The 26,880-nt window shown below is 55.6% G+C and overlaps 2 protein-coding genes across 4 annotated transcripts; one reads left to right on the forward strand and one right to left on the reverse strand.

Annotated features, from left to right (window-relative positions):
* Nucleotides 1–4,609: 4,609 nt before the first annotated feature.
* Nucleotides 4,610–13,444, reverse strand: SNCB (synuclein beta). 3 transcript variants are annotated; one of them, XM_057312400.1, is made up of 6 exons: nt 13,168–13,444; nt 12,394–12,523; nt 9,528–9,569; nt 9,186–9,304; nt 5,611–5,700; nt 4,610–4,782 (listed from the first exon to the last, which is right to left on the reverse strand). In XM_057312400.1, exons 2-6 carry the CDS (start codon nt 12,512–12,514, stop codon nt 4,672–4,674), a joined length of 483 nt encoding a protein of 160 aa, XP_057168383.1. In that variant the 5' UTR covers nt 12,515–12,523; nt 13,168–13,444; the 3' UTR covers nt 4,610–4,671. The 3 variants fall into 3 exon arrangements, with proteins under 3 accessions (XP_057168383.1, XP_057168384.1, XP_026366816.1); XM_057312401.1 differs by lacking the exon at nt 13,168–13,444 and adding an exon at nt 12,664–13,026; XM_026511031.4 differs by having other exon boundaries at nt 4,693–5,239.
* Nucleotides 13,445–17,650: 4,206 nt separating this feature from the next.
* Nucleotides 17,651–25,909, forward strand: EIF4E1B (eukaryotic translation initiation factor 4E family member 1B). The gene is made up of 8 exons (XM_026510669.1): nt 17,651–17,709; nt 18,979–19,003; nt 22,919–23,106; nt 23,421–23,516; nt 24,236–24,299; nt 25,059–25,172; nt 25,322–25,461; nt 25,795–25,909. Exons 1-8 carry the CDS (start codon nt 17,651–17,653, stop codon nt 25,907–25,909), a joined length of 801 nt encoding a protein of 266 aa, XP_026366454.1.
* The last annotated feature ends 971 nt before the right edge of the window (nt 25,910–26,880 follow it).

A 26,880-nucleotide genomic window follows, 5' to 3' on the forward strand; every position in this document is an offset into this window, starting at 1 on the left:
CAGCTGCTCCTTGGCAGCCCTCTCTCCCATTCTGCCCAGAGAGCCTATTTTGAAGGCAGAGGTGGGCCTTGGGGCGGGGGACAGGAAGAGGGGGTAGTAGGGGATGGGGACAGGGAACAGGGGCGCTTGAGAAAGAGGAATCAGGCACAAGAGGGCCTCTGAGCTGTCCTCTACTCCTCAGTGGTCTGAAGGTGCTCTCAGGCATTTCCCACCCTTGCCCTTCATTCTGCCAGGGAAGGAGCTCCTTCTTCTCGGACATGGGTCATGGGCTCCCTCTCTGATCCCAGGGCCCACTCTGGTTGCCCTGCCCATCTCTTGGCCCTGATAATAACCACAATAACAATATTTACTATTCTAATTGATCACTCACATGTTACAGCACTCTACAGTTTGCAAAACACCTTTTCATCAGTATCTCATTTAATTCTCTTATCAGTGCTATGGGGTGAAAATCAGTATCCTTACTTTTGAGCCGAGCAAACAAACTCAGAGAGGTTACATGAACTAGCCGAGGTTACATGAACTAGCCAAGGTCACCCAGTTGGTGACATGACAGAGCCAGGAACCAAGCTAAGGATGCCTGGTCCAATCTGTGGAAGATAAGCGTTAGGGCCAGAGATGAGCTACAGACATGGTGGGGTATAGTGGCGACATGGTAGGGGGACTGTGAAGGCATGGTTGCGGCAGCAAAAGGGGCATGGTGGGGGCACCTGGGTGGCTCGGTCAGTTAAGCCTCCGACTCTTGATTTTGGCTCAGGTCATGATCTCAGGGTTGTGAGATCAAGCCTCACATCAGGTGCCATGCTGGGTGTGGAGCCTGCTTAAGAATCTCTCTCTGCCCCTGCCCCGTCTAAAAAAAGGGGATGCTGGTGGAGCAGCATGGAAGGGGCACTGTGGAGGGTATGGCAGAGGCATTATCGGTTGCTTAGTGTGCGGCAGGATCATGACAACATTTTTCTCTTTACCCTCGGCAACTCCCGGATTATGGAATTTTTTAATACTGTTGAATCTTCTTTTTCAGTGTTTCAGGCCAATATCCTGAGGCTAACAAATCCAGAGCTGCAGAGTTGCTACTGAGAAGACCTCAGGTGTGGGGCTTTTGCTTCCCGAAGCCTCAGTTTCCTCATCTGAAAAAATGGGTCCAGGCCTCTGACAGGGTTAGGCTATTTCGAGGCACAAGGGAAATCACAGGCGTCATGCCCTTTAGAGGCTGTGAAGGACATCACAAAAGCTGCTGGTTTTTACATTTTGTTGTATCTTTTAAAAAACACCCATGGATGCTGGGCAGAGGGCGGGGTGGGCTTCTGGGAGCCTGGGGGTGGTGCTGAGAGGGGGAGTGGGTGACAGCTCTTCCTTCCCCCTGCCTGGGCTCGGCCTGGCCTTCCCCCACCCTCAGCCCAGAGCCAGTTTCTAGGCAACGGGATGGATGCAGGGATGGTTCGGAGGGGAGAGAGCTATAAATAGGGAAGGGAGAAAACAAAAATAAAGTTCCAGAGAAAGCTGTGGAGCCAAATTACTAGGGGTGGGGGTGGGGAGACCGCGAGGGAGACAGGCGAATGCGAGGAACACCAGGACAGCCCTCAGCCCTCCATCAGGAGAAGAGGGCAATTTTCAGATGAGCCAGGCAACAAAGCCCCTCCGAGGGCTGACATGGGTGCGGAGCAGGGGTGGGGATGGGGTCTCTGGTGCCCAGCTGAGCAGGAGAGGGGTCATGAGAAATCACTTCTGGTTGGAGGACAAGGGAAAGATTAGAGGAGGAGAGTTGAGGGCAGCTATCCAGGTGGAAGGAAGAGCACAGGCAGAGGAAGGGAAGGTGTGGGTCAGGTGAGGTGGGGCTGGACCCACAGACTGGGGAGGCCCGGCCCGGGTCAGACCGTCTACCCGCCACGTAACCCAGACACAGAGAGGTCGGCCCTTCCTCTGCTGCAGTGCTCCTCTCCCCAGAACTTTCCATGCTAACCCCCTTTTCATTCAGGTTTCAGCTCCAACCTCACCTCCTCAGATACCTGACCTGATCACCCCAATTCAATCCTGGTCACCACCCTCTCCTTGTCATAGTCTCTCACATCACTCTGTTTGATGTTTGTCACAAAACTCCAAATTATCTTGTTCCAGGTATTTGTTGACGCATGGGCTGTGAGCTCCGTCAAGACTGTTGCTTGCAGCCCCTGGTGTCTAAGAGCAGTGCAGGCGTTGTTGAGGGACTAAAGAATTGCACACAACACGCTTGGGCAACATCCATGAACACGCATGAACACAGAGACGCCTGCGTCACACACAGCTCAGCACCCCCGCCTTGCTTGCAGTCCCCATGAAATTGCATGAGTGTCTGCCTCCACGTTTCCCTATTGTTGGTGTTTTTTGTCTCTCTCAGAGCAAGTCCGTTTTGGAAAATTCCAAAGGAGGTGAGCTTCAGACTCAGAGTTGGGGCTGAATGTGGCCTTTGCCACTTCCCAGCACTGTGACCTAGAGCAGGTAACTTTGCCCCTCTGGCCTTCATTCTCTCATCCATAAATTGGGGCGTTAGAATAACCAGGAACCCTTGAGAATGGTTTCAAATAAAATTAAGGGAGTCAAGTGTTCGATGCTGGGGACATCCTGGGCACTTGAGAAATGGCTCCATCCCTTAGTAAGGGAGGAACCCATGAGCTGTGTCTTCTCACACGTGTACCCAGAGTCAGGACTGCCATGTGACACAGGGCTGGCATCTTCCGCGGATGTGTCTGGGCCTGTGCCTGGCATGCATTAAAAGTGACCCTGGCAGAGGAGAACATTGGTCTCCAAGCAGAAAACCAGGTGTGTGGCTTGGCACCCAGGAAGGAGGAATCAACCTCCCCACAAGCCAGATGGTGAACCTGGTTTTGGCACCTATAAATGGGAACCAGGTGCTGGTAGCAGGAGGGGAGGTGGCAAACTCCAATGCTTTACCAGCCAGGTAGTTCATAAAAATGAGCGAAGTGGGGGAGATGAATACCATAGGGAGGGAAAGGAACTGTCCCTAACTGGAACCAAATGAGAAGAATTTAAACCTTGTGCTAGCACAGTAAACATCTCTACAGGCCACATTTAACATGAGGGCCACGACTTTGCAATCCCCCCGGAAGAGTGGGTTTGTAAATAGAGTCTTAATTCAGTCAAAAGGGATCTGAGATCCTGGCACGGGCACATTCAGAGGATCTAAGCCCACCGGTTTGTTCTCCCTACACACACGTCTGCCAGCTGCCTCCTACTGCCGGAAATAATGGCTCACACACTGCAGGCCAAGGTGACCCGAGTGGACCCGGCCCCCGCAGCGTTCAAGGCCTACCCAGGCCTGGCACCATCTCTCGCCCCCAACGACTCAGGGAAGGACGAAGCGCCAACACCTGGTGGCTGATTAAATAGAGCAAGCTCCTTGCAGCCCTGGGGCTGAAGGGCGAAACAGGGCTAAAGTCGGAAAGGAGGTCGCACCCGGGAGAAAAGGGGGTGACGTCTTGCGCAGACGAGGTGGGGGTTCCTGCGGCAAAGCAGAGCGGGGCTTCCGCAAGGGCGGGGGCGGGGCCTCTGTGCGAGCCCGGTTAGAGAGCCGCGGCGGCCTCCTACGCCGAAGTGCTGCACCGCTGGGGGCGGGGCTTGTCACTGCCGGGGGCGGAGCTTCGGCGTGGGGCCCTTCAAAGCCGAGCATAACAGCGCCTTCCCCTTGCCGGAGGCGGGGCCTTTGCGCCTCCCCGCGGGGTCTGCATCTCCCCGCGGCGTCTCCGCCCCCTTATTCCCTACACCTAGGCGGTGTTGGGGGCCCTCTAGTGCCGATCCTCATCTGCTCAGAGCTCCTGGCCGGCTTCCCGGCTTTCTGCGGACCCTCGCCCACCTCAGCGGAGGCCGCAATCCCTCGGGCGCCTTTCCGAGAGGGGTGGAGCACCGGTTGCCGGAGCTCTGCCTCCTTCTGAGGCAACTGCCCATTCCCCTTCCCCTTGAATGGGTCTTTCTGCGTTGGTCAGGTGTGCGCAGGGCTGTGCGCCTGTAAACGTTCCGACTGCGCGTAACACCTTCTTTCAGTGACCGCGCTGCTGGTTTCCGAGGGCTCCTCCGCGGCGCGCGTGTAACTGGGTGCGCGCGCGAGTCTGCACGTGCCGGTCAGCATGGGTGCACGCGTGTCTGCACGTGCGCGCCTGCCAAAGTGCGTACACTCGGGCTGGCGCGCAAGGGCCAGTGTACGCGCACACATGTCTGCGTGTGCTTTGTCATCCGCGCCCCTGCTCTGCGTGTGCAGAGAGGTGTGAGCCCGACCACCCCGCGCTGCAGCGGCGTGGGGCTTCCTTGGGCCTTGCACCTGCAGCGGGCGCTTTACAGTCCAGCAGGTGGCGCCCGAGGCCACCTTCACGCCTCCTAGCCAACAGCAATTCCCAGCCTGGGTATACCCTCTCCCCCGGGTTATCCCGGGGGGGGGGGGGGAGCGCAGGGGAGGATAGGAGATGGAGAAACTGAGGACCGAGGTGGTCAATCTTGTACCTGGGCAGAGGATGCCAGGCCCCAAAGAGCGGAGTGGAGTAGTCGGGGACCTGGAAGCCCGTCGGCCGCCCCACCCACCTCCCAACCCTGCCTTGCCGGTGTGGCGGCGGCTACAGACAGATTGGCTTTATTCGTGGACACGCGGAGCGGGGAGGCGCCCGGGCCCGCCCACCCAGGACACGCTCACACGAGGGGTGGGGGACTCTCCATGCCACAATCACGACACACGACGCCTGCGTTCGGACTGGGCCGGCTGAGGGCGGGGGCATGGCACAGCCTGGCTCCTGGTTTTGGCTAAAAAAAAAAGGTTCTTGGGGTCTTTGTGGGTGTGGGGTTGGAGGCTCTGGGGCTGCCCGGGGGTCCCTCAGAGAGCCTCCGTCGGGAGTGTGTTGGGGGGAGCCGTCGCTTTCTGATCTTGGTTTAAAAATACATAGAACATGCAGACATTGGACGGGATGGGGTGGGGAGGGGGCAACATAGGTGGGGCGAGGCTACCAGCCACGGCCGCAGCCCCAGCCCTGTCCACGCCCCAGGGTTGGACGCGGGCGGGTAGGACAGACAGATGGACAGACACCAACACAGGCTCCAAGGGGGCGCCTCGGAGCAAAGGAAGATCTCGTGTTTGGGGGAAAGGGGTAGAAGGACAGCCCTGGTTCTTGGGGACGGGGCAGGGGATAGGGAAGGGATTGTGCTGCTGGTGGGGGGCCCTCCTGGGCCCTTACGCCTCTGGCTCATACTCTTGATACTCCTCCTGCATCAGAGGGATGGGGGTGGAGTGGGGAAGAGCAAAAGAGGAAGGGGTTGGAGACCAAGTGGCCAGGTTCTGGCCCCGAGACTCCTCTCCCTCAAGGAGGAACAGCACATGCCCCTCTCCCTGGGCAGGGGAGGAACCTGGAAGTTGGGGACAGCTGGGACTTTCCTGGGCAGGGGTGCCTGGGGCCCAGTGCTAGGCCCCATCTGTCTTCCCTCTCTGCTGCCATCACGGAGGGCCCGGGTTCTAGAAAAGGGGGGTGTGAAGTTCCCTGGCCCAACCCTATCCTATCAGGGACCTCCCACCCCAGCTGGGGATGGTGGCAATCTTCTGGGATGCCCAAAGCCCCACCCAGCCCTGCCACCCCTCACCTGGGGCGGTTCCTCATAACTCTCCCCTTCTGGCTCCATCAGGGGCTCAATCAGTGGCTCCTCAGCAGCTTCCTGGGCCACTTCCTCTGGCTGCAGGCAGAGAAGGGACAAGGCCATGAGGGCAGCTGGGGGATACTCCCCAAATTCCTACCCTGGGAAGCTTTTGGCTGATTGGGCGGAGGCTAGGCTTTGTTGGCAATATAACCAGAATTTTTAATTAAATTTTTTATCTGGAGTGCCTTGGAAGTGGAATGAAGGTGTGAGGGGTGAAATCCCCCTAGATCACCATGAAGCTGGGAGTGGCGAGGGGAAGTGGGGCTCTCCATACCCCTCTCCCCAGTGCCAGGTAGCCTCCTGCCCTTCCGTCATTTGGACTGGATAGGATGGGGAGATAGACAGTACACTCGATCACCGATTCATCCCTACCTGCCTTGTGTCAGGCTCTGCTGGGCATCAGGACCCCAGAGATAGCCCTGGGGGCACCTCTGGGCTGGAGGGAGATGGAAGCTCTGAGACAGGGCTGGGCGGGAGCGCTGAGCCATTCCCCTGCCACCTTCCACCCATCCCTCCCCCAGGGTCCTGTGTGGCCTGGTTTCTTCAGCTGTTGCTATTTTAAGATAAGCTGGAAGCAACAGCTCATGGTGTTGCTTGGATGTGTGAGCTGAGACTCTCCCCTCCCCCCTGCATCTGCTGCCCGGACGGGAGCAGGCCAGCAGGCACACAAGTAGGGGGGCTGCCAGACACATGGCCAGCCACCTGCGGGTGAGCACGTGTATGTGCACAAACACAGGCACACACCATCAGCTGGGGTCCACGCACGGCTGCACAAAGCCACATGTGGGCTGGCACACTCTGGGACCCCAGGGGGGAACGTGTAGGTAGGGGGGATACCACCTCCCCATTTCCCACGTATAACCACTGTCCCTCCCTACTGGGCAGAGATAAGAATCTTGGGAGCCTGGGGGGCTGGCCCTGAGAAGGCCTGCCTGACCACGTCTGCGGTCTAGCTGCCTTACCCCCATCCAGGCAGCCTCAGTTTCCTCACATGACCAGTGTGGGCGGGCCCCCGGGCACACTTGCTTCCAGCTCCTGACCTGGCTCACTTCCCCCAGTGCACCGATGGATACCCCACGGCCTAGGAGGTGGGGAAACGTCAGTTTGCCCAAAGTCACCCAGTACTAAAACTTCCAGCTTGAGTGCGTTGTTTGGCAACAACCTACACATCCGGAGCGGTGGCACGAGGTGTGCAGCACGGCTCATCACAGGGTGGGTGGCCCGCAGCGAGTGGGGAGAATGGCGGCACCCCCCACGCATGGCCGAAGGCCGCGCTGTTGAGCGCAAGCAGCCAGGTGCAGAAGAGCGCGCACTTCGTGATAACATGTATATGGAGTTAAAAAATACCCAACTCATCTGTGGTGACAGAAGTCAAGAAGCAATGACCCTTGGTGGGGGAGGCAGGGCCAGGACCAAGGTGAGGTGAATAAGGCACCCAGGGTGCAAATGTTAAGAAGGCCCCCACTCTCGGGACCATGCAAATGAGACCCCAGAGTGAGTGTCCCCCTCAAATTTTGTGCCCCAGGCACCTCCCTCTTCTTACCCTGGTCTGGGCCTGGGGGTGAGGGACTGGAAGGAGGTCTAAGGCAGGCTTCTGAGGGGCTGACGTTCTGTGTCTTGGTGTGAGTGCTGGTTACATGGGGGGTTGGCTCTGAGACTTTCATGGGGCTGTGTGCTTTCTGTATGTATGTTGTTCTTCAGTAAAAAGTTTACTTAAAAAACATCCCATCCTGGCCACTCATGAGCTCAGGTCAGTCACTTCTCTGAACTCAGCTGCCTCAGATGGGAAATAGCGATGGAGCCGTCTGCTCTGCAGGAGGGGAGGGTCCCACGGTAATGCATGTGAGCAGGGAGGTGGGGACACTCAGAAATGTGCACCCTAGGCTTGCGCGGGGTTCCCCATGCCCAGTAGCCCCAAAGGCTGCTGCTTAAATAGTAAAGTCCATGATACTGAGCTCCCTTGAGAGCCGAGGCTTGGGGTGTCAGAAGCGCTGGTAGGAAGGAGGAGGCCTGAGAGGAACCGTTCTGTGCAAAGGCCCCTGGAGGCTGACAGCTCAGGCTCAGATCTGGCTTTCTCTGCACCCCGGCTCCCAGCAACTCCATTGACATAAACCTGAGCTTATCTTCCCAAGCACCTTCTTAGAGAGGCAGGCAAGTCACTTCACCTCTCTGGGTCTCAGTTCCTTCATCTATAAAATGGACACATGTAGCGCCTTCTTCCCAGAGAGTGTGAAGATTCAGCGAGTTACCCCATGTACCCAGTCTAGAACATTGCCTGCCCGTACACGAGCTCAGTGAATGGGAGCAATCCCTGGAACAATGATAATAACTGGGAAGTCACATAGCTGGTAAAATCCATACACAGGACTTGAGCCAGAACTTCTGATTCAAGCCCCAGGCTTGTGACAGGGGAAAGGATCAACTGTGTAAAGAGCCTGCAGTGAAGGGTGGTCCTTGGACCCGTAGCAGCAGCGTCACCAGGGTACCTATTTGAAATGCAAACTCTCAGGTCCCACCTCAGACCTACTGAATCAGAAATTCTAGAGAGGCAGCCGATGGTCTGTATTTTAACCGGGCCTCCTGATGATTCTGACGCATACGTAAGTGTTGAGAACCTGAGAACCTCTGATATACATTATATCTAATCTATGCAAGAGCCCTCTTGTGCTCATCTTCTGTCTTACAGGCAGAGGCAGGCTCAGAGATGTGCCGGACCCTGCCCAGGGTCACACAGTCAGGACGTAGTGGAGGTAGAATTCAGATCCAGCTCTGCGGCACTTCCAGGTTCACAGCTCTTACGATGCAGTGTGTCCTCATGAAGGTGCCTGCCCTCACACACCTGGCGGTAGCCAGAACTGCTCTGCTGGGGGCGGACATGCCTGCACAAATATGCCATGCATGGCCCCGTGGCCCGCACTCGCTCATGCCTGCCTCAGGGCCTTTGCCCATGCTGTTCCTACCGCCTGAAATACAATTCTCAAAAGGCTTGCCTCATCCCTTGGGTGTCAGCCCAAATGTCACCTCATCAGAGAAGTCTTCCCAACTAAAGTAGTCCCCTGACCCCTTGACTCTCTGTCCTATCACCTGTCTTTTCTTCATAGCACGTATCCCTGTCTGAAAGCATCTTATTCATTGGTTGTCTATCTTCTCCCACCACAGCGTCAGCTCCCTGAACACAGGAACTTACTCACCGCAGCAACTCCTAGAATAATTCCTCTCTGGCACGGATACTTGTTGAATGACAAGAAAGAACGAACAACCCGTGACATGCAGACGTGGCCCAAAGTGGTCCAGGTCACACTCGCAAGCAGGATACGTGTATACAGGCAGACCTGGGTCACTGTCAGAGGGAGCACCACATCCCGACACGCCAGGGGAACTCATTCTGAGCTGAGTCTAACAGAGCCCTGTGGAACCTGAGGCAAGGGGTGCCTCAGGCTGGCTGGGGGAGGGGGAGCCTGGTGGCACGTGTACGGGTATGCCTGGCACGTGTGCGTGTGTATGGCGAGAGGATAACTCACCTTCAGATCAGTGGGGAATTCCTCCTTCTTCATCAGGCCCGTGGCTGCCGCAATGTTCCCGGCCCCAGAGAACACGGCTCCTCCCAGATGGGACGCCTGCTCCTTGGTTTTTTCAGCCACTGGAGCAGGGAGAGAATTGGGGAAGGGGGTTGGGGACCAAGGTGAAGCGGACAGAGATGCTTTTCTCTCCCGTGCAGTGTCCCGGCTGGCCCCCCTCACGGAGCACACTCTCAGATATCCTTGGGGGTGTCCTCTTCCCCCGCCACCCCCCACCCTGCAGATCCCAGCCAGATCCCAGGCCCGAGGTGAGGGAAGGGGGCTGTGCCAGGGCTGGGCTGGTACCTGAGGCCACTCCTTGTACCACCCCCTCTCGAGTCTTGCTTCCTGCAGGGACAAAAAGGAGCACACATCAGGACTCTGAGCTGAGGGAGCAGAGGCTCTGGCGAGCGTGGTGGTTACGGAGCGGGCAGAGGGACCCAGTAGGCAGTGGGCATCATGGCCCCATCACTGCCTCCTCAGGCCCCCAAATTCAACAGGTGCCCCTCTCATGACTGCACTGAGCCCTCCAAACCTACTTCCCAAGGACTTTGAGTTCTCCCCCACTGTCTGCCTCTCCTCTACCTGAAATGATAGCCACACCCTCTGGGGGATGTTGCCTGGGAGCCAGCACTGTGCAGAGCACATTTCCTTTACTTCTCAGTCCCCGGTGAGCAGGTGGGGGTGGGAGTGGGGGGTGGAACCTCAGAGGGGGGGGTGTTCCTCTGGTGCCCTCGATGCCTGACCGCCCACATCCCACCTATGGACATTCACACCCGCCAGCCCCCAGTCTTCTTCTTCTCAAGACTCTTCTAACTGGGGTGTGAGTTCGTCCTTCCAGCCAAAGTGAGGAGTATCTCAGGTATATGGTGGGTCTGAGGGTGGGTCTGAGGGTGCCTGACACCCATGGCACAGGCAGGGTCTTCTCAGGAAGGTAGCTGCTGGGAAAGGCAAGATGGCCTGATTGGAGGTGGGGGGCAGGAGCCTTCAGGGTAGTGGGGAGTCTCCTATTCTGAGGATGTGGCAATGCAGACAAGAGCTGGTAGACCCGAAATGGGTAAATGGATGTCTGGGCGGGCTGAGACTGGTGGAAGGAGAGAACAGCATGGGAAAGCAGGAATCTCCCGGCTATGGCCAGCCTGACCATAGCCAGAGACAGCTGGTGGGGGGTGCTGCATGGCACCCTGTCATTCCTCCCACAAACATTTGTTGGCACCTGCTCTGTGCCAGGTCCCAGGGCCAATGGCTCAACGTCAGATGGGGGTAAGAGAAGAGCAGATTTGGCGCCCTGGACCTTGAGTAGTGGGGAGAGGGCTTCCAGCCTCCAAGGGGTACATGGTAGGGGAGGGGCACTGCCTGGGCCTTGACAAATGGGGAGCAGGTGGATATGCAGAAAGGAGACTGGGAAGGGTATCTCAGGCACAGGAAACCAGGCAGACAGGGCACAGAGAGGTGATCTTTCTGGACCTGCGCAGAGCACATCAATGCTGTCTGTGCACCTGGAGAGACGGAAACACGGACTGAGGCAGGACTGTGAAAGCACTGAGTTACAGGCTACAGGAAGCTGAGGCTTTAACGCGTAGGAACTGGGGCCCATTGGGGGTTCCCGGGCAGCGGGAGGAGCAGGAGATGCCAAACTAAGGGGAAGGGGATACTTCGAGTCTGTTAGCAGGGAGACTGCATCAGGGTGCCAGGGATACATAGGAGTGCGAGGGCTGGGTTGGGGGAGGGAGCAGGGAGGCCAGAGCTGGGGCCTGGCAGCTGTGGGCTCAAGGCTCCACGTTATCTCCATCACCTGTGCCCTAGTTCCGGCCACCCTCATCTGCCGGCTATACTACCTCCCCACAGGCCTCGCTGCATTTGGTCTCTCCCCAGAGGCCCTAGGAACCTTTCTATACTGAAGTCAGATCACGTCAGTCCCTAGTTCACAATCTCTCATGGCAGGTTGTAACGATCCTTTGCCTTGGCTAGCAAGGGCCCCCTCATGCGCTGCCTCTTGCCCATTTTTCTGATCTCATCCCCCACCACTGCTTCCTGCCCTCTGCTCTCCAGCCCTGTCTCCTTCAGCCCTTTTCTGCTTCCTCCAACTCCCCTCTTCCACCCAGCTCTTTTTTCTTTGGGGTTCAGCTCAAATGCTACTTTCTTTGATTACCTGACTGCAGTAGCCCCCATCCCAGCCACTTGATGTCAGATTCCACTATGGGAATGCTCTGGGTCACTATCGGGAGAGGCGGCACCTACTAGCACCTACTAGCACCTACTAGCATGGAGTAAGAAGTCAATCAATATTTTTCAAATTGCACAATCCCAAATCTGCCACAACCCTGGGCAGATTAACTAGCCCTCTTCCGCCCCCACAAAGGATAATTCTGCCTACTACACACCAGTAAGCCCTGAATCACCACAGAAATTCAGTAATTGTTAGTTTGGGGCCCTGCATCCCCTTATGCAAATGACCCTGCAGGCTCCCTCTCCTCTCACACTTAGGGTGAGAGATTTTAATCACTTCGCCTTTCTCCTCACACAGCTAGAAGCTGCAAGGAGGAGGGGCCGAGGCAATGATGGAACCACAGGCATCGGGAGGCAGGAAGACCCTAAGAGCAGTTCTGTGGTGGCCGTAGCAGGAGAGGAGGGCTAAGGTAAGGGGCAACCCGGTAACAGAAGAGGCAAAGCGTGCCAGGCGGGAGCTCTGGAGTCCGTAAAGATTGGCTCCGACTGCGGTTTCAGGTTTCAGCAGCTGTGTGACCTTGAGTGTGGTAGTTAAACCTCTGGGAACCTGGCTTTTCTTGGGCTGTGGAATGGGCCAGGGCCATGAAGTGAGGTAATGAATGTTAGGGCATTTCACACGGAACTTGGGAGAGTGGAAGAGCTCAACACCCGGTAACTAGTAACCATGTGAAGAATAAGAAAAAGGCTATCTGTTTTGACCCATGCATTGGTCCCTGGCCTTTCAGCTGAACCCCCACCCTCCCCAACTCTTTCTCCCCTCTCCCGTTCTCCCCCCCCAAAAGGTTTCATCACTGACCCAGGCTTTCTTCCTGTGTCCCCGGTGACCCCTGCTGACCCTGCCCCATCTGCTGACTCATATTCTCCCGCCCAGACCCCTCTGGCCCCACTCCCTCGGAGGACACCCGAACCCTGCATAGCCCCGGAAGCCTTGCCCCTTGCCCACCGACGTAGAGGACGCCCTCCTTGGTCTTCTCCGCAGCCTCGGTGACCCCCTGCTTGGTTTTCTCCGCGGCGGCCACAACGCCCTCCTTGGCCATGGACAGGCCCTTCATGAACACGTCCATCCTGGCGGCCTGGGGAGGGCGAACACACGGGCACGGGTGCGCTGGCCCCGCACCCTCACCCCAGCCCTTTCCCTGGGATGCCGGTTACCCCCTCCTCTCCCACCTGAGACCCCGGCCCCCTGCCGGGCCAGAGCCCCCTCCCGTCTTACCCCCTCCCCAGCGTGAGGCCACAGGGCCGCGACGAGTCCCGGCGTCCTTGAAACCTGGGGACGCGGGAGGAGCCACTGCCTCGGTTATCCCGGGCCCTGCAACCTGCAGCCCCGCGGAACTGGGGTGCTGGGATCAGCGCGAAGCCCTGGGGCCTGCCTGTACACACGACAGAGTCACAAGACCATACACACAAACATTCTCCACCGACACGCTCACGTGCACACACAGGACACGCAGACGTTCAAACGCGCACGGACACCCTGACACACACGAACACACGGGCGCGGGCGCACGTCCACACCGCCACCCCGCCAGTTGCAGACACAGAGCAGCAGTCACACAAACAGCCCAGGGCGCACACGGACACGCACCTGCCGGAACCCTCTCTCCATTCTCCAGCGGGTTCCGCGTCTCTGCTCCCAGCCCCTATCCCATCCCGCCCAGTCCCCTGTCCCTCCCCAGCCCCTTCCCCTACCCCGGCGTCCGGAGAGCGGCCGCCTCACCTGGAAGCTGGGCCCGGGCTGGGGATGGAGCGGCGGCGGCGGCTGCGGCTGCGGCTGCGGCGGGCGGACGCAGGGGCTCGGCTAGGCCGGGCTGGGGTGGGCTCGGGGCGGATGGGGAATCGGGGCCTCGCCAGGCGCCCAGGTCGGTCGGCAGCAGGCGGGGCGCGGGCGCTGAGCCGGGACGCAGCGGTGCCCGGGCCTTCGGTGCGTCGCCAGCCACGGATCGCGCCTTGCGCTCTGCTCGCACGCTCAGCCTCCGGCTCCTGCTCCCGCTCGAGCGCTGCGGCAGCTCTGAGCTCAGCGCCCCCTCTGGCGGCCGCACCGCCCCCTCAGCCTGACTGACAGGGGGCGGGGAGGGTGACATCTCCGCGGAGCCCGCTAGCCTCCCGGGGCAGGCCCCCGACGCGTCACTGAGAACCCCTGGGCTCAGACTCGCGCCCAGCCCCCAAGAGCCTAATCGGGTGGGGGAGACAATGCGGAGCGCCAAGAGTAGGGCAGAAATGCTGCCTGCAGTTGGCTTTGGGGTTCAAATGGGTTCGAATCTCCGCTGTGCTTTTTCTTAACTGTGAGACCTTGGGCTACTCAGCCTTCCTTTTCCGAATGCCAGTTTCTTTTTCTGTAAAATAATGGATGATTCGCTCAACGAATGTTGACTGAGCGTTTAGATAGGTGCCAGGCAGGTTTGAGTCTGGAGACAGTGGAAAAGGAAACCAAGGTCCCTGCCCTTGGGGAGTTTACAATGATATGTTTGTATGTGTGCAGAAATGGGACACAGGACTGAAAACAAACGTGTCAACACTTAAACCTAAAAGGTTGTTTCAGGTTGTGATGAGTGTTATGAAGATAATGGAATGGTGATGTAACAGAATGACTGGAGGAGGGCGCTTGAGACAGAGTGCCCAGGGAAGGCCTGTGTGAGAAGGCCAGTAGGAGCAGAGACCCCAGAGAGGCACCCAGGCCAATATGGGCAAGATCCATAGAGAGGGGACTGCAAGTGCAAAGGCCCTGAGACAGGCCTATGCTTAGGAACAGATAAAAGGAAGTGCAGCAGGAGAGCCAGGAGTGGATGAGGATGTAGACAAGATCGCCTTTTGTGTGTATGGTTATGGTGGGGATTGTCAAACGGCCGTAGAATGCCAGACACACATGGGCCCTCAGTTGGAGCTATGACAGAATTATGCCCAAGAAATTATGGGATCCCAGAGGAAGGGGACTTTGACAGCTTAGGGGAATCAGGGAAGCCTACACAGAGGAGGTGACATCTATGCTAGGTCTCATGGGAGAGGTAAGCTTTTACCTGGAAGACAGGCTGGAATGGTATTTTAGGCTATGGGTGTAGCATGGGCAAAGGCACTGTGGCTGGAAATGCAGGGTGTGTAAGTGACAGGTGAGGAGGTGAGGAGGCAGCCAGACTGTGCAATGGCCCGGGGAAAAAGTGTTCATAGGCCACTCGTAGAGCTGCAAACTGGTGCATGCTTTTTGGAAGGCAGTCTGCCAATGTTTAGCAAAAATATAAAGGCATGCTCCTTTTGAGCCAACAGTTCCCCTTCCAGGGATTCATTCCTTGGATCTACTCACACAAGCGCACAAAGCCATTTGTGCAAGGATGTTCACTGCAGCACGGAAAATAATGTCCATCCGTAGGGGACTGGCAAGTTAATCATGGGACTTCCATCCCGTGAAAGGAAGAGCAGGACCTGACGTGGGGTGTATCGAGAAATGGTGTGAAGCGAGAGAGGGGGTTGCTAAACTGCAATGTGGGGAACTAGTCCGTTTTGATACATAGACACACATAGTTATGTAAGACCCCTTATACACAAATATGTACATAGTGACATCTAGGTTTACACAGATCACACCAGCAAGGACTTCCAAAACACTGTTCACAGTAGTTGTCCCTGGCAAATGGGGCTGAGAGCACTCAGGGAGAGAAGTTTCTACATTTTATCACCTCCCTTCTTATGCTGTCTGCTTATTTTACTTTGAATAGTATTTTACTTGTATAATTTAAAAAGCTAGCAGGGGGGATGTCTGTCATTATTTTTGGCCTCTCAGCATTGGAACTGTCCCCTTCTTATGTTCGGGGGCTCTCCTACCTTCTGAGGCCCGGCCCACCTCCCCCGCTAGGAGCTGACAGTGCTTTCCTAGCCTTGCTTGAAGCCCAGACATGTGACCTCAGCCCCAGACAGCCCAGCCCCAGACTTGGAAGCTGCAGAAGGAGGGAAGGAGGCAGTCGGCTCTGGCGAGGACAGGTGGTGTTGGTGGTAGCGGCTCCCACCAGGGACCACAGGCGGCAGTGACACTGCTTCTGGGAGCATCTGGCAGCAACAGGGCAAGCTGCGCTGTCCATGGCCAGCTGTAGCACTGGGGGAGTCTTCTAGGGTCTGCTTGGCAGTGTGATTTGGAGGATTAATCCAGGATGTGTTGTCTTCAAGGGGGACTCTCTGGCCTTCCTAGAGACTTTCTGAGCTGCCCAGTATTGGATAATAAAATCCTTATCTGCTTAAATGATTTTTGTGACTCTCAACTAAGAACCCCAGAATGTCAAAATCAGTGTTGAAGAGGCAAGCAGGAGGGAGAAGAGGAAGAGAGAAAGGCCACATGAAGGGTGCCTGTATCTCTACTGTAGGAACTGGGAAGTCACCAAAGGGTATTAAGCACCAGGGAGACTGGAATGAGATTTGCACTTTGTGGGGCCACATGGAGGTGAACAGTTGGGCGAAGTGGGACACAGCAAGATCAGGAGAAAGCTGGAGTAGAATCCCCAGGAGGGATGATGGAGCCCGCACCAGGGAAGCCACAGTGAGGCTGGAACAGGATTGGAGGGACAGTTGGGTGTTGTTTAGGAGGTAACTTATTAGGTGTCGGGGAAGAGGGAGAGGGATGAGTTGGAAGATTTCCAGGTCTCTGGCTTGGATAGCAGGTGAGAGATGCTGTTGCAAAATGAAACAGACATTGAGGGGGCGCCTGGGTGGCTCAGTCGGTTAAGCGTCTGCCTTTGGCTCTGGTCATGATCCCAGGGTCCTGGGATCGAGCCCCGCATCGGGCTCCCTACTTGACGGGGAGTCTGCTTCTCCCCCTCCCTCTGCCTGCTGTTTCCCCTGCTTGTGCTCTCGCTCTGTCAAATAAATAAATAAAATCGAAAGAAAGAAAGAAAGAAAGAAAGAAAGAAAGAAAGAAAGAAAGAAAGAGACATTGAGGGGATGGGGCTGCTTTCAGGATAGGGTGAGGGGATGGAGAGCTTGTTTGAGGCCTAACTGGGGCCAATTCTGTGGTGCCTGATAGCCAAACTAGAGAAGGTGTCCAGCAGATAGGACATCTGAGCCTGGAGCTCGGGGAATCACTCAAGGCTGGCTTCGGGTATAGATTTGGGCCATGGTATACTTGGAAATCTTTAACATGTGGCTTTCTGAAGCAGGGAAATACCTTGATTTGTAGAAGTTGCCCACATCTGTGGTGCAAATTCTTTCTCTGTGATTGATTTCACTGTGAATGTGATGTCACAGAGCAGAGAATTGGGAAGAGATGGGCCATTTTACAGTATTTTCACCATACAGATAAAATAGGTAAGAACAATCTTAAGAGCATGGATAATAGTAAAATAATTAGGAAGCTATGTTTTGAGTATTTATTATCTGTTTTAAACATAATTTATACAACTATAAGTTTATATGATGTAATTTTCAATAACGACTTGAACACCTGGCTCACAAACTCCTGAAACTGGAATAATTGCTCTCATGAGCTGGGCTAAGGTAGCCCATTACCCCACTGGGCTTGGAGTCATTAGCATGGAGGTGGTGGCTAGAGTCATGGGGAGGATGCAATGCCCAGGAGAACATGGAGAGTGACAAGGAGAGGGTCCAGAACAGAATCCTGAGGCACTGCAAACTTCATGTGTGGCCAGGGGCAGAGGACCTGGCCAAAAGACTGAGAAGGAGCAGCACGGGGAAGAGGAGAATCTGGAGAGAGTGGTAGCAGGGAACCCAAGGAAATTGGAGGACAGCTGGTTAAATGCTACAGAGGGACCAAAGTGATGAGGAGTGATGAGTCCTCGGATTCACAGCAAGTGGGCCATCAGGGACATTAACAGTAGCACAGGGGCTATGGGAGCCCAGGAGGGAAATGGCACCTCCAGAAAGCCTCCAGGAGAAAGTGACATTCAGGCTGGGTTTTGAAAGATGAGAAGGACCTTACAAGTGATGGTGAGCATTCTCGGCAGAAGATTCAACAGGTGAAAAAGTCCAGAGTGCGAAGGGAGCAGAGGACAGGTTTCATTCTGAATCTGGCAAGAAGTTCATTTGACTGCTAATACAGAAGCTTAGGCAAAGCAGGTTTTTATTCTTTTACTTAAAGAAGTCCAGTGGTAGGCAGGCCACAGTTGGTTTGATGACTTCACATTCATCAGGAACCTAGACTCCTACCTTCCTGCTCCACCATTCTTAGCATGAATTCTACCTGCAAGGTCATCTCATGGTCCAACATGGCTGCTGCAGCTCCAGCCATCATATCTATGCAGAAAGCAGGAGGGGAGGAAGTAGGGTAAAAGAGTACCTGCCAGTTGTCTGTCTCATTCACAAGGAGTTTTCAGAAGCTAACAACTGCGTATCTCCAGGCTATGCCTAGCTATAGGGAGGCTGGAAAAGTGTGGTCGTCTAGCTGGGCATATGACTTTCCAGAATCACATTATGAGAAGGGGAGAATGATTACTGAGTGGACCACTAGCATCGCTGTCACTATTTCTTTTTGCACCCAACTTTTTTATTTTGAAAAACTTCAAACCTAGAGAAAAGTTGCAAGCATGCTACAGTGAACAAAATCTTCAGAAAAGTTGCAATATGAATATAATGAATACCCAATATTCTTCACCTAGATTCACCCGGTGTTAACATCGGCTGCATTTTTCTTTGTCTCTCTTTGTACTGTCTCCAGAAGAAGGCCGTGTGGTTACTGGGCCGCCACTTTGCAGCACAACGGGTTCTTCACCCTGTGTCACACTGCTGCCCACCTCCTCCCCCTCTCCTCTTTAGGGCACAGGATGGCAGAGCCCAGGGCCCTGGGCCTCTCTCTGGCTGGGCCCTAATCCTGTGGGTTTTCTGGGACCTCCCCTCGTTTCCATCTTCTCTCCCCCAGGAAAATGGGCCTCTTCATTCCTCTCTTCCCTTCCCTCTTCCTAAGAATGTACTAAGGAGAATGGTTGTTGAAGCCTGGGGGAGGGAAGGGTGGGAGAATATGGGGAGGGGTTGGGAGAAGATCCCCAGCGGGGCAGCTGGAGCAGAAGGCATTCTCCTAAGAGGATCACGCGGATGCTGGTGATCCCAGCCCTGCCTGGGTTTTTCGAAAATCCAGATGGGTCTTTGTAACTCTGTGTGCGGTGCCTGACAGTGTGATTAAACATTTACCAACATTCCTGCTGTCCAGAAGCCTCAGGGTAGGGAGGATGACAGGCGGGCAGGGTGGGAGCTGAAGACAGAGAGAGGAGTGAATGATATTTATCGTACATCAACCACGTCCCAGGCGTGGCATCATTATGTCATTAATCCCTAAAATCAATCCTGTGAAGCAGGTATTTTTCAATCCCCCCCTTACAGATGAGGGAGCCAACACCCAAAGAGGGGAAATCATATAACCAGCCATTGGCATCTCTTCTTCTCAGTTTCTCCCGAGTGCCCACCGTGTGCCAGGCACTGTTTTAGTACGAGGTTTAGCAGAAAACAAGACCACGAAGTCCTTGCTCTTCTAAAAGTTAAATTCTAGTAGGAAGCAACAGACAGCCAACGAACTAGTGACCAAATAAGATGTTTTAGATAGAGTTGCTCACGTCCAAATCAGTGAGGTCCACCGTGCAAAATCTAAAAGGTCAGCCCTCCGTCCTCGCCCTGCCCTCTGAGGCCTTGCTAAGAGCCGGGCCCTGCTTCAGGTCCTAGAGAGCACAGCTGTGGATGAGAGAGGCCTTGGTTCTTCTGTTCTGGTAGAGGGAGGCAGCTGAGTAAAATAAATAGGTAAAATATATGGTGTGTGAGGAGGAGCTATGCTGGGAGGGGAAGCAAAGAAGAGAAAGGGCATGGAAAGTGCTAGAGTGGAGCTGAGGGCTTGAACAGTTACATACAGTAGGCAGGGAAGGCCTCACTTGAGTTAGGAATTGAGGGGAGAGCCCGTGTAAGGTCCCGAGGCAGGAGCATGTGGTCTATTTTTTATTGAAACACAGTTTGACACAAAACGTTCATTCATTTCGGGAGTACAACATAGTGATTCGACAACTCCATAAGTTACGCCTTGGAGAGTGGTCAGCTCTAGATAAGACAGTCAGGGAGGCCCTCTTTGAGAAGGCAACATTTGAAGCCAGTCCTGAAGGACAAGAAGTCAGTCATGCAAAGAGTTGGAGAGGAAATGGCAAGTGTAAAGGCCCTGAGGCAGGAGCCAGTCTGGCCTGTTGGAGGATTAGAGTGCTTGGGGCACTGGGAGGCTGGGTCATGCAGAAATCTGCAGGCCCAGAACCTGGACTTTGGGTCACATCCTGGGTGTCCTGGAGGGTTTTAAACAGAGGACTTCAGTGATCAGATTAATATTTTAAATGAGCCCTCTGAGGGAAGTGGGGGATGTTCTGTAAGGAGGAGGAAGTAGAAGCAAGGAGAATGTTAGGAGAGACTTGGGCAGTGGCTCAGGCCAGAGATGGCAGGGCTTGCCTGGAGTGGGGCAATGGGGAGTAAGACGAATGGGCAGATTCAAGATATTTTAGGAACAGTATGGTAGGATTGAGGTTCTGGAGACCATTGTGCAGAAGTCTTCCACAGATAGGCTTGGGAGGGCTTTGAGTAGGGACCAGGGCCCCTTAGGGCCAGGGGGTTTGCTCCTAGGGTCTTTCTTTAGTGACCTGACTCCAGACTCCACAGGCTGTCCCATGCTGGAAGATGTGGAAGAAGGTAGGAAAGGGGTACCGTGGCTGGCAGCGTCGTTCCATGCCAGGCTCTGGGCCAGGACTCTAAGGCAGCTAAGACCGTGCCTGGCACTTGGGGAGGGTCCTTTTCTCCCTTTTTCTCCATCCAATATAGATTTATGATCTCTCCCCAAGCCTGGCCCTCCTCCAGTGCTTCCTCTGTCCAAAATTCTTTGACACTCTTCCAATCAGGAGGTGGGAGTACGTCCCTGTCTTTGAATGTGGGCCCGGGACACTAATAGAATACAGTGGACATGATGCTGTGCCAGGATTTGGGCCCAGGCCTTAAGAAACTGGCAGCGTCTGCTCCCTGTCTCTTGGGATGCCGCTTCTGGGAACCTAGCCACCGTGCTGTGAGGAAGCCAAGCGGCCGCATGGAGAGGGACATAGAGCTGTCCCAGCCAACACTCCCAGCTGAGGTTCCAGATGACAGCTGGCGTCAACTGCCCCACTGAGGGAGCAGATGACTCTAGCCCCAGCCTGGAAGCCACTCCAGCTGACGGCGCTTTGGGGCAGAGGCGAGCCGTCCCTATTGAGCACGACCTAAGTTGTAGATCTGTGAGCAAAATAGATGATTGTGGCTGTTTTAAGCCACTAAGTTTGGGGTGGTTTGTTAAGTAGCAACAGGTAGTTGGGACATTGTGGCCCACCTCTCCAGAGCCGATCCATCACCAAACAGCAGGGAGACTTCCTTCTAAACACCTGTGAAGTCCATCATGTTCTCGCCATCTTCCCTGTCACCTGGACAACTACATTAGCAACCTAATAGATCTCCTCCCACACACTCTTGCTACCACAAAGTCTGTTTCCTACACAGCAGCCCAAAGAACTTGCTGGAAAGCCCATATGATTACCTCCCCAGCCCATCTGTATCCACTTGAAGCATTCAGTGGCTCCCCATTTTCCTAAGATCAAGACCTACTATCCTTTCCTCCTTTGGGCAGCAGCCACACTGGTCTCGTTTTTTCCTTCAGTGCCCCATGTTCCTTTTGCCCCTGGGCCTTTGCACGTGCTGTTCCTGTCCCTGAGATGCCCTTCTCCATCCACCTAGTTAACCCTTGTTCATGCTTTAGGTATCAACTCAAACATCACCTCATCCATGAACTGCGTCTAGCTAGTGGTTCCTGAACAGCGTTCTTGACCAGCATCCTCAGGGAGCTTGTTAGAAATGCCAATTCTCAGGCCCAAGCCCAGGGCTAAGGACTCAGATTCTGGGGGCGGGGCCCAGCAGCCTGTTTAACAAGCAAGCCCTGCAGGTGATTCTGATCCATGCGCTTGAGAACTGCCACTCTAAAGCCCCCAGTTCAGGTCATGGACTTTATCCTTTCCCATCTGCGAACTCCTTTCCTTCAGAGGTTTGAGTCTGTGACTACACAGATGTTTGCAAGAGTACCTGCTGTCTGGCTCCCCCTGATAGAGCAGAGCACAGGGGCCACTCAGTTTTGGCCCCTCACTGCCTCCTGGCACCTAGCCCCATGCCTGGCAGGGACCTGGAGCTTAGGGCATGTGGGTTGGACAGATACTGACTGTCAGCCTCCAGGTGGTCAGGGGCTTCCCTGGGTGTGGGGGGAAGAGACTGGTCCCTTTATGGATCTCAGACCCTAAAAGTGGCCAAGGGGAGGGTGAGAAATTTGGGGAGGCCTCAGCTCTAGCAGAAAAGGGTGCTATTGAGAAGGATACCCCTCCCCCCCTGCACCCTGGGGTAGCCCTCAGCTGACTTGTATTGACCACAGCACCAGGCCCTGTGTTATGGGCTTATGCATTTTATATCACATTAATATAATGAGCTTCTGAGTTGTATATCATTAACATTCCCATTCTACAGATAAGGAAACGGAGACTTGGAGGTTCCGGTACTTGGCTGAGGTCAGGGCAGGGAGAATTTGAACCCAGGCTATGAGAATGTCGCACTGTCTCCCCCCAGCACACCCCCATCACTGCTGGGTGAACACTCAGATGAGCCGGGCAGCGGGAAGCATGAGCGCAGTGGGCCAGCGGGGCCGTATGGCATCCCATTTGCCCTTCCAAAGGGCAGCCTCCGCCGCAGGGGATTGTGGACCTACAAGGTGGAGACCCCAGCATTGTGAAACCTTCCCAAATTTTCAAGAGTAGCCAAAAATGTAGATTTTTAATATTTAATCTCCCTGTTTCTAAATGATTATATACTTTAAAAAATTCAGATGCTTCCAGAAGCCAGATCAGTGCTGGTGTCAGATGACATTGGTAGCCAAATGGGGGTGGTGAATGGCAGCAGAGGCAAACACGGAGACACTCCAATGCACAAATAAGGTCTCTGACCTGGCCCTGGACACCGGCTATGTCAGAGTTGCTGCTCCTGCCCTCTCTGGGATGGTCCCACTTTAAATTCGAGGCCCATCCTCCACGGGATGTGATTGCACTAAGAGCAGATCCCTAATATTGACCCTTACCTTCGTGTGACCCAGCCGGCGGCACATGGCCAGCACAATGTGGGCAGTGGCTGGTCACACCTGTCCCCCTCCCTCCTGCCTGCATGCAGAAGGTGCTCCCTAAATGCTTGCTGATAGAATGCATAGTGCAAGCCCTTTCCCTTCTGAGCTCCCACCACACCACGCTGGCTCCTCCCCACCCCGTGCTCTGGGTGGGTGGGGTAGCACTGCTGGGTTAAAAGCCGGCAGCTGGGAGCCAACTGGGATGAAGCCTAAACTGCTGCATGGCTGCTACCAGCCCTGTAAGTCCACCTCCCTGGCCCCCGTGCAGCAAGGGATGGGGCTGGGACGGCTGGGCTGGGGCTTGCTGCTTACCCCAATTCCTTTCTTTGGTTAGGCCGGAGAGGCTGAGGGTAGAATCCAAAAGTGGGAGGAGAAAGAGGAGAAAAAGGATGAGAAAGAGGAGGCAGCAGGGTCAGTGTTGATGGCAGAGGGGGCTCTGAATTCCCCTGGGGCCCTGCTGTCCCAGAGGAGGAAAGCCCGGGATGGGTGCCCCCAGGAGGTCAAGTTGGAGTTACACCCGCTGCTGAACAGGTAAGGCAGGTTTTGTGGCCTTGCACCAGACCTTCCTCTCTTGGCCCCAGTTCCTCATCCAAGAACGGTCAGAGCTGGCATAAGACTTGGGCCCTATTGGCCCTTCTGGCCTTAACTCAACTGAGATTCTGGGTTATGTTCCCCTATCCTGCCCCAGCCTTTCAGGATAACTGACTCCATTCACCCTGGGGACCCTGTGCCCAAATCCCATCTCTTTTGTCCCTGAAGGGGCATGAATTCCCCGCCAGCACAGGTGCTGCTGGTGATGGGCCTGGGAGGGCTCTCTGCTTCCTTCTGGCTTCCCCTCCCCCCAGGTGGGCTCTGTGGTTTTTCAAGAATGACCGCAGCCGTGCCTGGCAGGACAACCTGCATCTGGTCACCAAGTTTGATACCGTGGAGGACTTCTGGGCGTGAGTGTCTGCTCCTTGCAGAGAGGGCCAGAGCCAGGAGGCTCTGAGCTGGGGATCCTTCCCAGGCCCCACCCCTCCAAGGAGCTGTTTCCTATGCAGCTCTCCCAGCTCTCCCTGGGACCTCTGAGCATTTGCTGAGGGATGGGGCTTGGTGGGTCCTGCTTGGGGGTGAGGATCCTTGGGGCTGGGATATGGGCCCTCCTGAAACCTTCTTGGGGCTTCAGGAGAGAGCCTGGGAGGTGGGAGAAGCCAGGAGTTGGCCCTGACTTTGCTGCTCCAAAGCTTGTGGTGCTGGGCAAGTTCTCCCTCTCTGAGCTTGTCTCAGCCGCAAAGGGAGGGTTAGGCTGCCTGGTCCATGGGAGATCAAGGAAAGGGATCTAAAAGGTGCCCCACAAACCCTAGGGGTGGGTGAGAGTCTGGGGCTCAGCTGGAGGGGTGCCTGAATCCTCCTCCCCCCTGCACTGGGGCTCTAAAAGCCTCCCCAGGGGTTTGGATGGTCAGGGAAGGCTCCAGGAAGGTGGGATTTCAGGGTTTGGCTAAGTAGGGATGGACTTCCAGGCAGGGGGTGAGGGGATGAGTGTGAGCAAAGTCTTGGAGGCCTGAAGGCGGGTGGAAAACAGTGGAGTCTGGAAAGAAGTTGGGGGGACAAGGCAAGTTGGAACCAGGCTGTAAAAAGTCTGGACTTTCAGCCTGGGGTGGGGGTGGGGGGCTCTCTCCAGGATGTACGGTCACATCCAGCTGGCCAGTAAGCTCTCTTCCGGCTGTGACTACGCCCTGTTCAAGGTAAGCTCTGCCTCCCCACCCCTCGGGCCGCAATCCTCCTCAGCTTCTGCGTTCCTCCCTCATGGAGAGTTGGGGGGGTGGTTTCCACAGACAGCCTTTCTCAGAGCCCAGGTGAGACTTGCAACCTGAGGGACTGCTGCACAGAAGCTTGGACAGCGTCAGACTCAAGCTGTACCTTGTAGGACATTAAAGAGTCTGGAAGGGGAGGGGGGAGAAGGGGGATCTAGGAAGGAGCACAGGTTTCTGGCCCAGCTCCTTAACTGGGGACATGCATCAGGATTGCCCGAGAACATTCTGCATCAATGTTGTCTGGAGCTCCTGACCCAGCAGGTGTGTGCGGCGCAGCCCTGCCATCCATGTTTAAAGACTCCCCCGGGTGATTTACGCCCAGCCTGGGCTGTCGGCACTCGCACACACTACAGTTGCCCCAAAGGCTTCTTAACCGCCCCCACCCCGCCCCTGCCCCGTTTAAACTCTTGCCTGAAGAGACTCAATTCAGTAAAGGAGACAAACCTACGCCTCTACAAGGCTACAAAAGGTGACCAGGGTTGAGGAGCAGAGGCTTGGGGGAGCTCATGGGAGGGCCTGGGGGGCTGAGTGGCTGGTGGTGGAACTTGCCTGTTCACAGGGGATGGAGGCAAGAGGGAACCTGGTCTGTGGAGGCTTATTTGGGGGCCAGGGCAGGGCCCCGGGAGGGGGCCGGGCCCCCACTTCCCTTTGAACAAAGGGAGGCAGGTGACTTGTCCGTCCACCTCTTAGGATGGCATTGAGCCCATGTGGGAAGACAGCAGGAATAAGAGGGGTGGCCGCTGGCTGGTCAGTCTCGCCAAGCAGCAGCGCCACAGCGAGCTGGACCGCCTGTGGCTGGAGACCGTGAGTGGGGATGGGGAGAGGAGGGGAGGGGTGGGGGGGTCCCCCACTGGAAGAGGCCGGGCTGGGGTAGTGGCAGTGGTCTCCAGGATAGTGGGAGCACTCCCTGTGACTCAGGTGGAGGTCTCACCATCCTCCCTTTTTGGCCCCAGCTGCTGTGTCTGATTGGGGAGAGCTTTGAGGAGCATAGCCGGGAGGTGTGTGGGGCAGTCATCAACATCCGAACCAAGGGGGACAAGATAGCCTTGTGGACGAGGGAGGCAGAGAACCAGGCGGACGTGCTGCACATTGGGTGAAGTATCTCTGGCTCAGGGTCTGTTCCAGGGGAGAATGTGAGCGTGGGTGGTGGTTGGCCTGTGAGGGAGACCTCTGGAACTTTCCGTGTCATCTCCCCCATCTTCCTTACCCACCTGTATGAGGGTTTGGAATCCAGATTTCAAGCTATTTCTAGCAGGACTCTTCTTTTGCATTAAAGAGTCCTGTTTTGGGTTTCCACATAGGTAAGACACACAAACAGTGATGGTGGCTGGAACCACGTAGGAGCTCTGGGCAAAGGACCCAGAGTCCCAGGTTATCTCCAGGACCTGCTGGGACTATCTCATTTCCTCTCCTCCTCATCCTCCAGGCAGGTCTACAAAGAGCGCCTGGGCCTCTCCACGAAGATAGTCATTGGGTACCAGGCCCATGCAGACACGGCCACCAAGAGCAACTCCCTAGCCAAGAATAAGTTTGTGGTGTGATGAGACCTTGGCACCACTCCCCATTCACTCCCTGCTGTGTGTATGTGTGTGTGTGTGTGTGTGTGTGTGTGTGTGTGTGTGTGTGTGTAAGGGGGTGCTGGGCCACAGTGCTGATGCTGGGCAGGACTGGGGGGTAGAGAATGGGGTTCTCACATGTCCTTGAGTGAATATGAACATTCTTTAACATGAGTGGGGGCTCAGGCCTAGGGACAGCTCTGTGGTCGGGGAGCCAGTCTGAGGACCCAGGAAAGGTGGAGGAAAGCCCTGAGTGTCTTTGTCACTGAGTATCAAACCCATCTGAGGGGGGTTGGGGTGAGTCACTGGAGGAAGCGGAGCTCAACTGAAGGTGGCGCGGAGCTCAACTGAAGGTGGGAAGATGACAAGAGCATCCTACAGTCCAGCACTTAACTCTGTGAACCCCTGGGAAAGGGGCTGGGTGGCTTGAGGGCCAGGCTCTTCTGTTTTGTGGGGGGGCCCCAAGGCCACTGGCACTCAGCTGGGGCTCGAGGACACGGTGTGGGAGGTGGGGGGAGGCTCTCCTCTTTGCGATCGCTCTACTTCAAGCCTTTGAGTTACCTTCTCATCAGATTTGTAGCCTTGGGATCCTACCCTGTATCTTGTACTTTCCCTCAACCAGATGTGGGTGGGTCCCTGGAGCAGAGCTCTCCATCACAAGGTTTGGAGGCTTAGAGGCAGAACCCCATTATCTCACAGACAAGGGTATCCTCTTGCCCTTTCCTCAGCTGTGGCCAGGGGTGTGTGGGCCTTGCCTGCCTCAGGGTCAGGCTGAAGTGGAGGCGGGTAGATAGATGACGCGTTGGCCCAGGAGCTGTGGACAGCGGTGGTTAGGTCTCCTCGCCCTTCTGCTTGAGTGGAGTAGCCGAACGGTGATGAAGTTTAAGCCCTTTTCTGTTCCTGTTCTAAATAAACACTTTCCAGCAAAATTAGAATTATTTTTGAGAGTTCTAAAA

Source organism: Ursus arctos, unplaced genomic scaffold (genome assembly GCF_023065955.2).
Source record: "Ursus arctos isolate Adak ecotype North America unplaced genomic scaffold, UrsArc2.0 scaffold_15, whole genome shotgun sequence".
NCBI classification, from domain to species: domain Eukaryota; kingdom Metazoa; phylum Chordata; class Mammalia; order Carnivora; family Ursidae; genus Ursus; species Ursus arctos.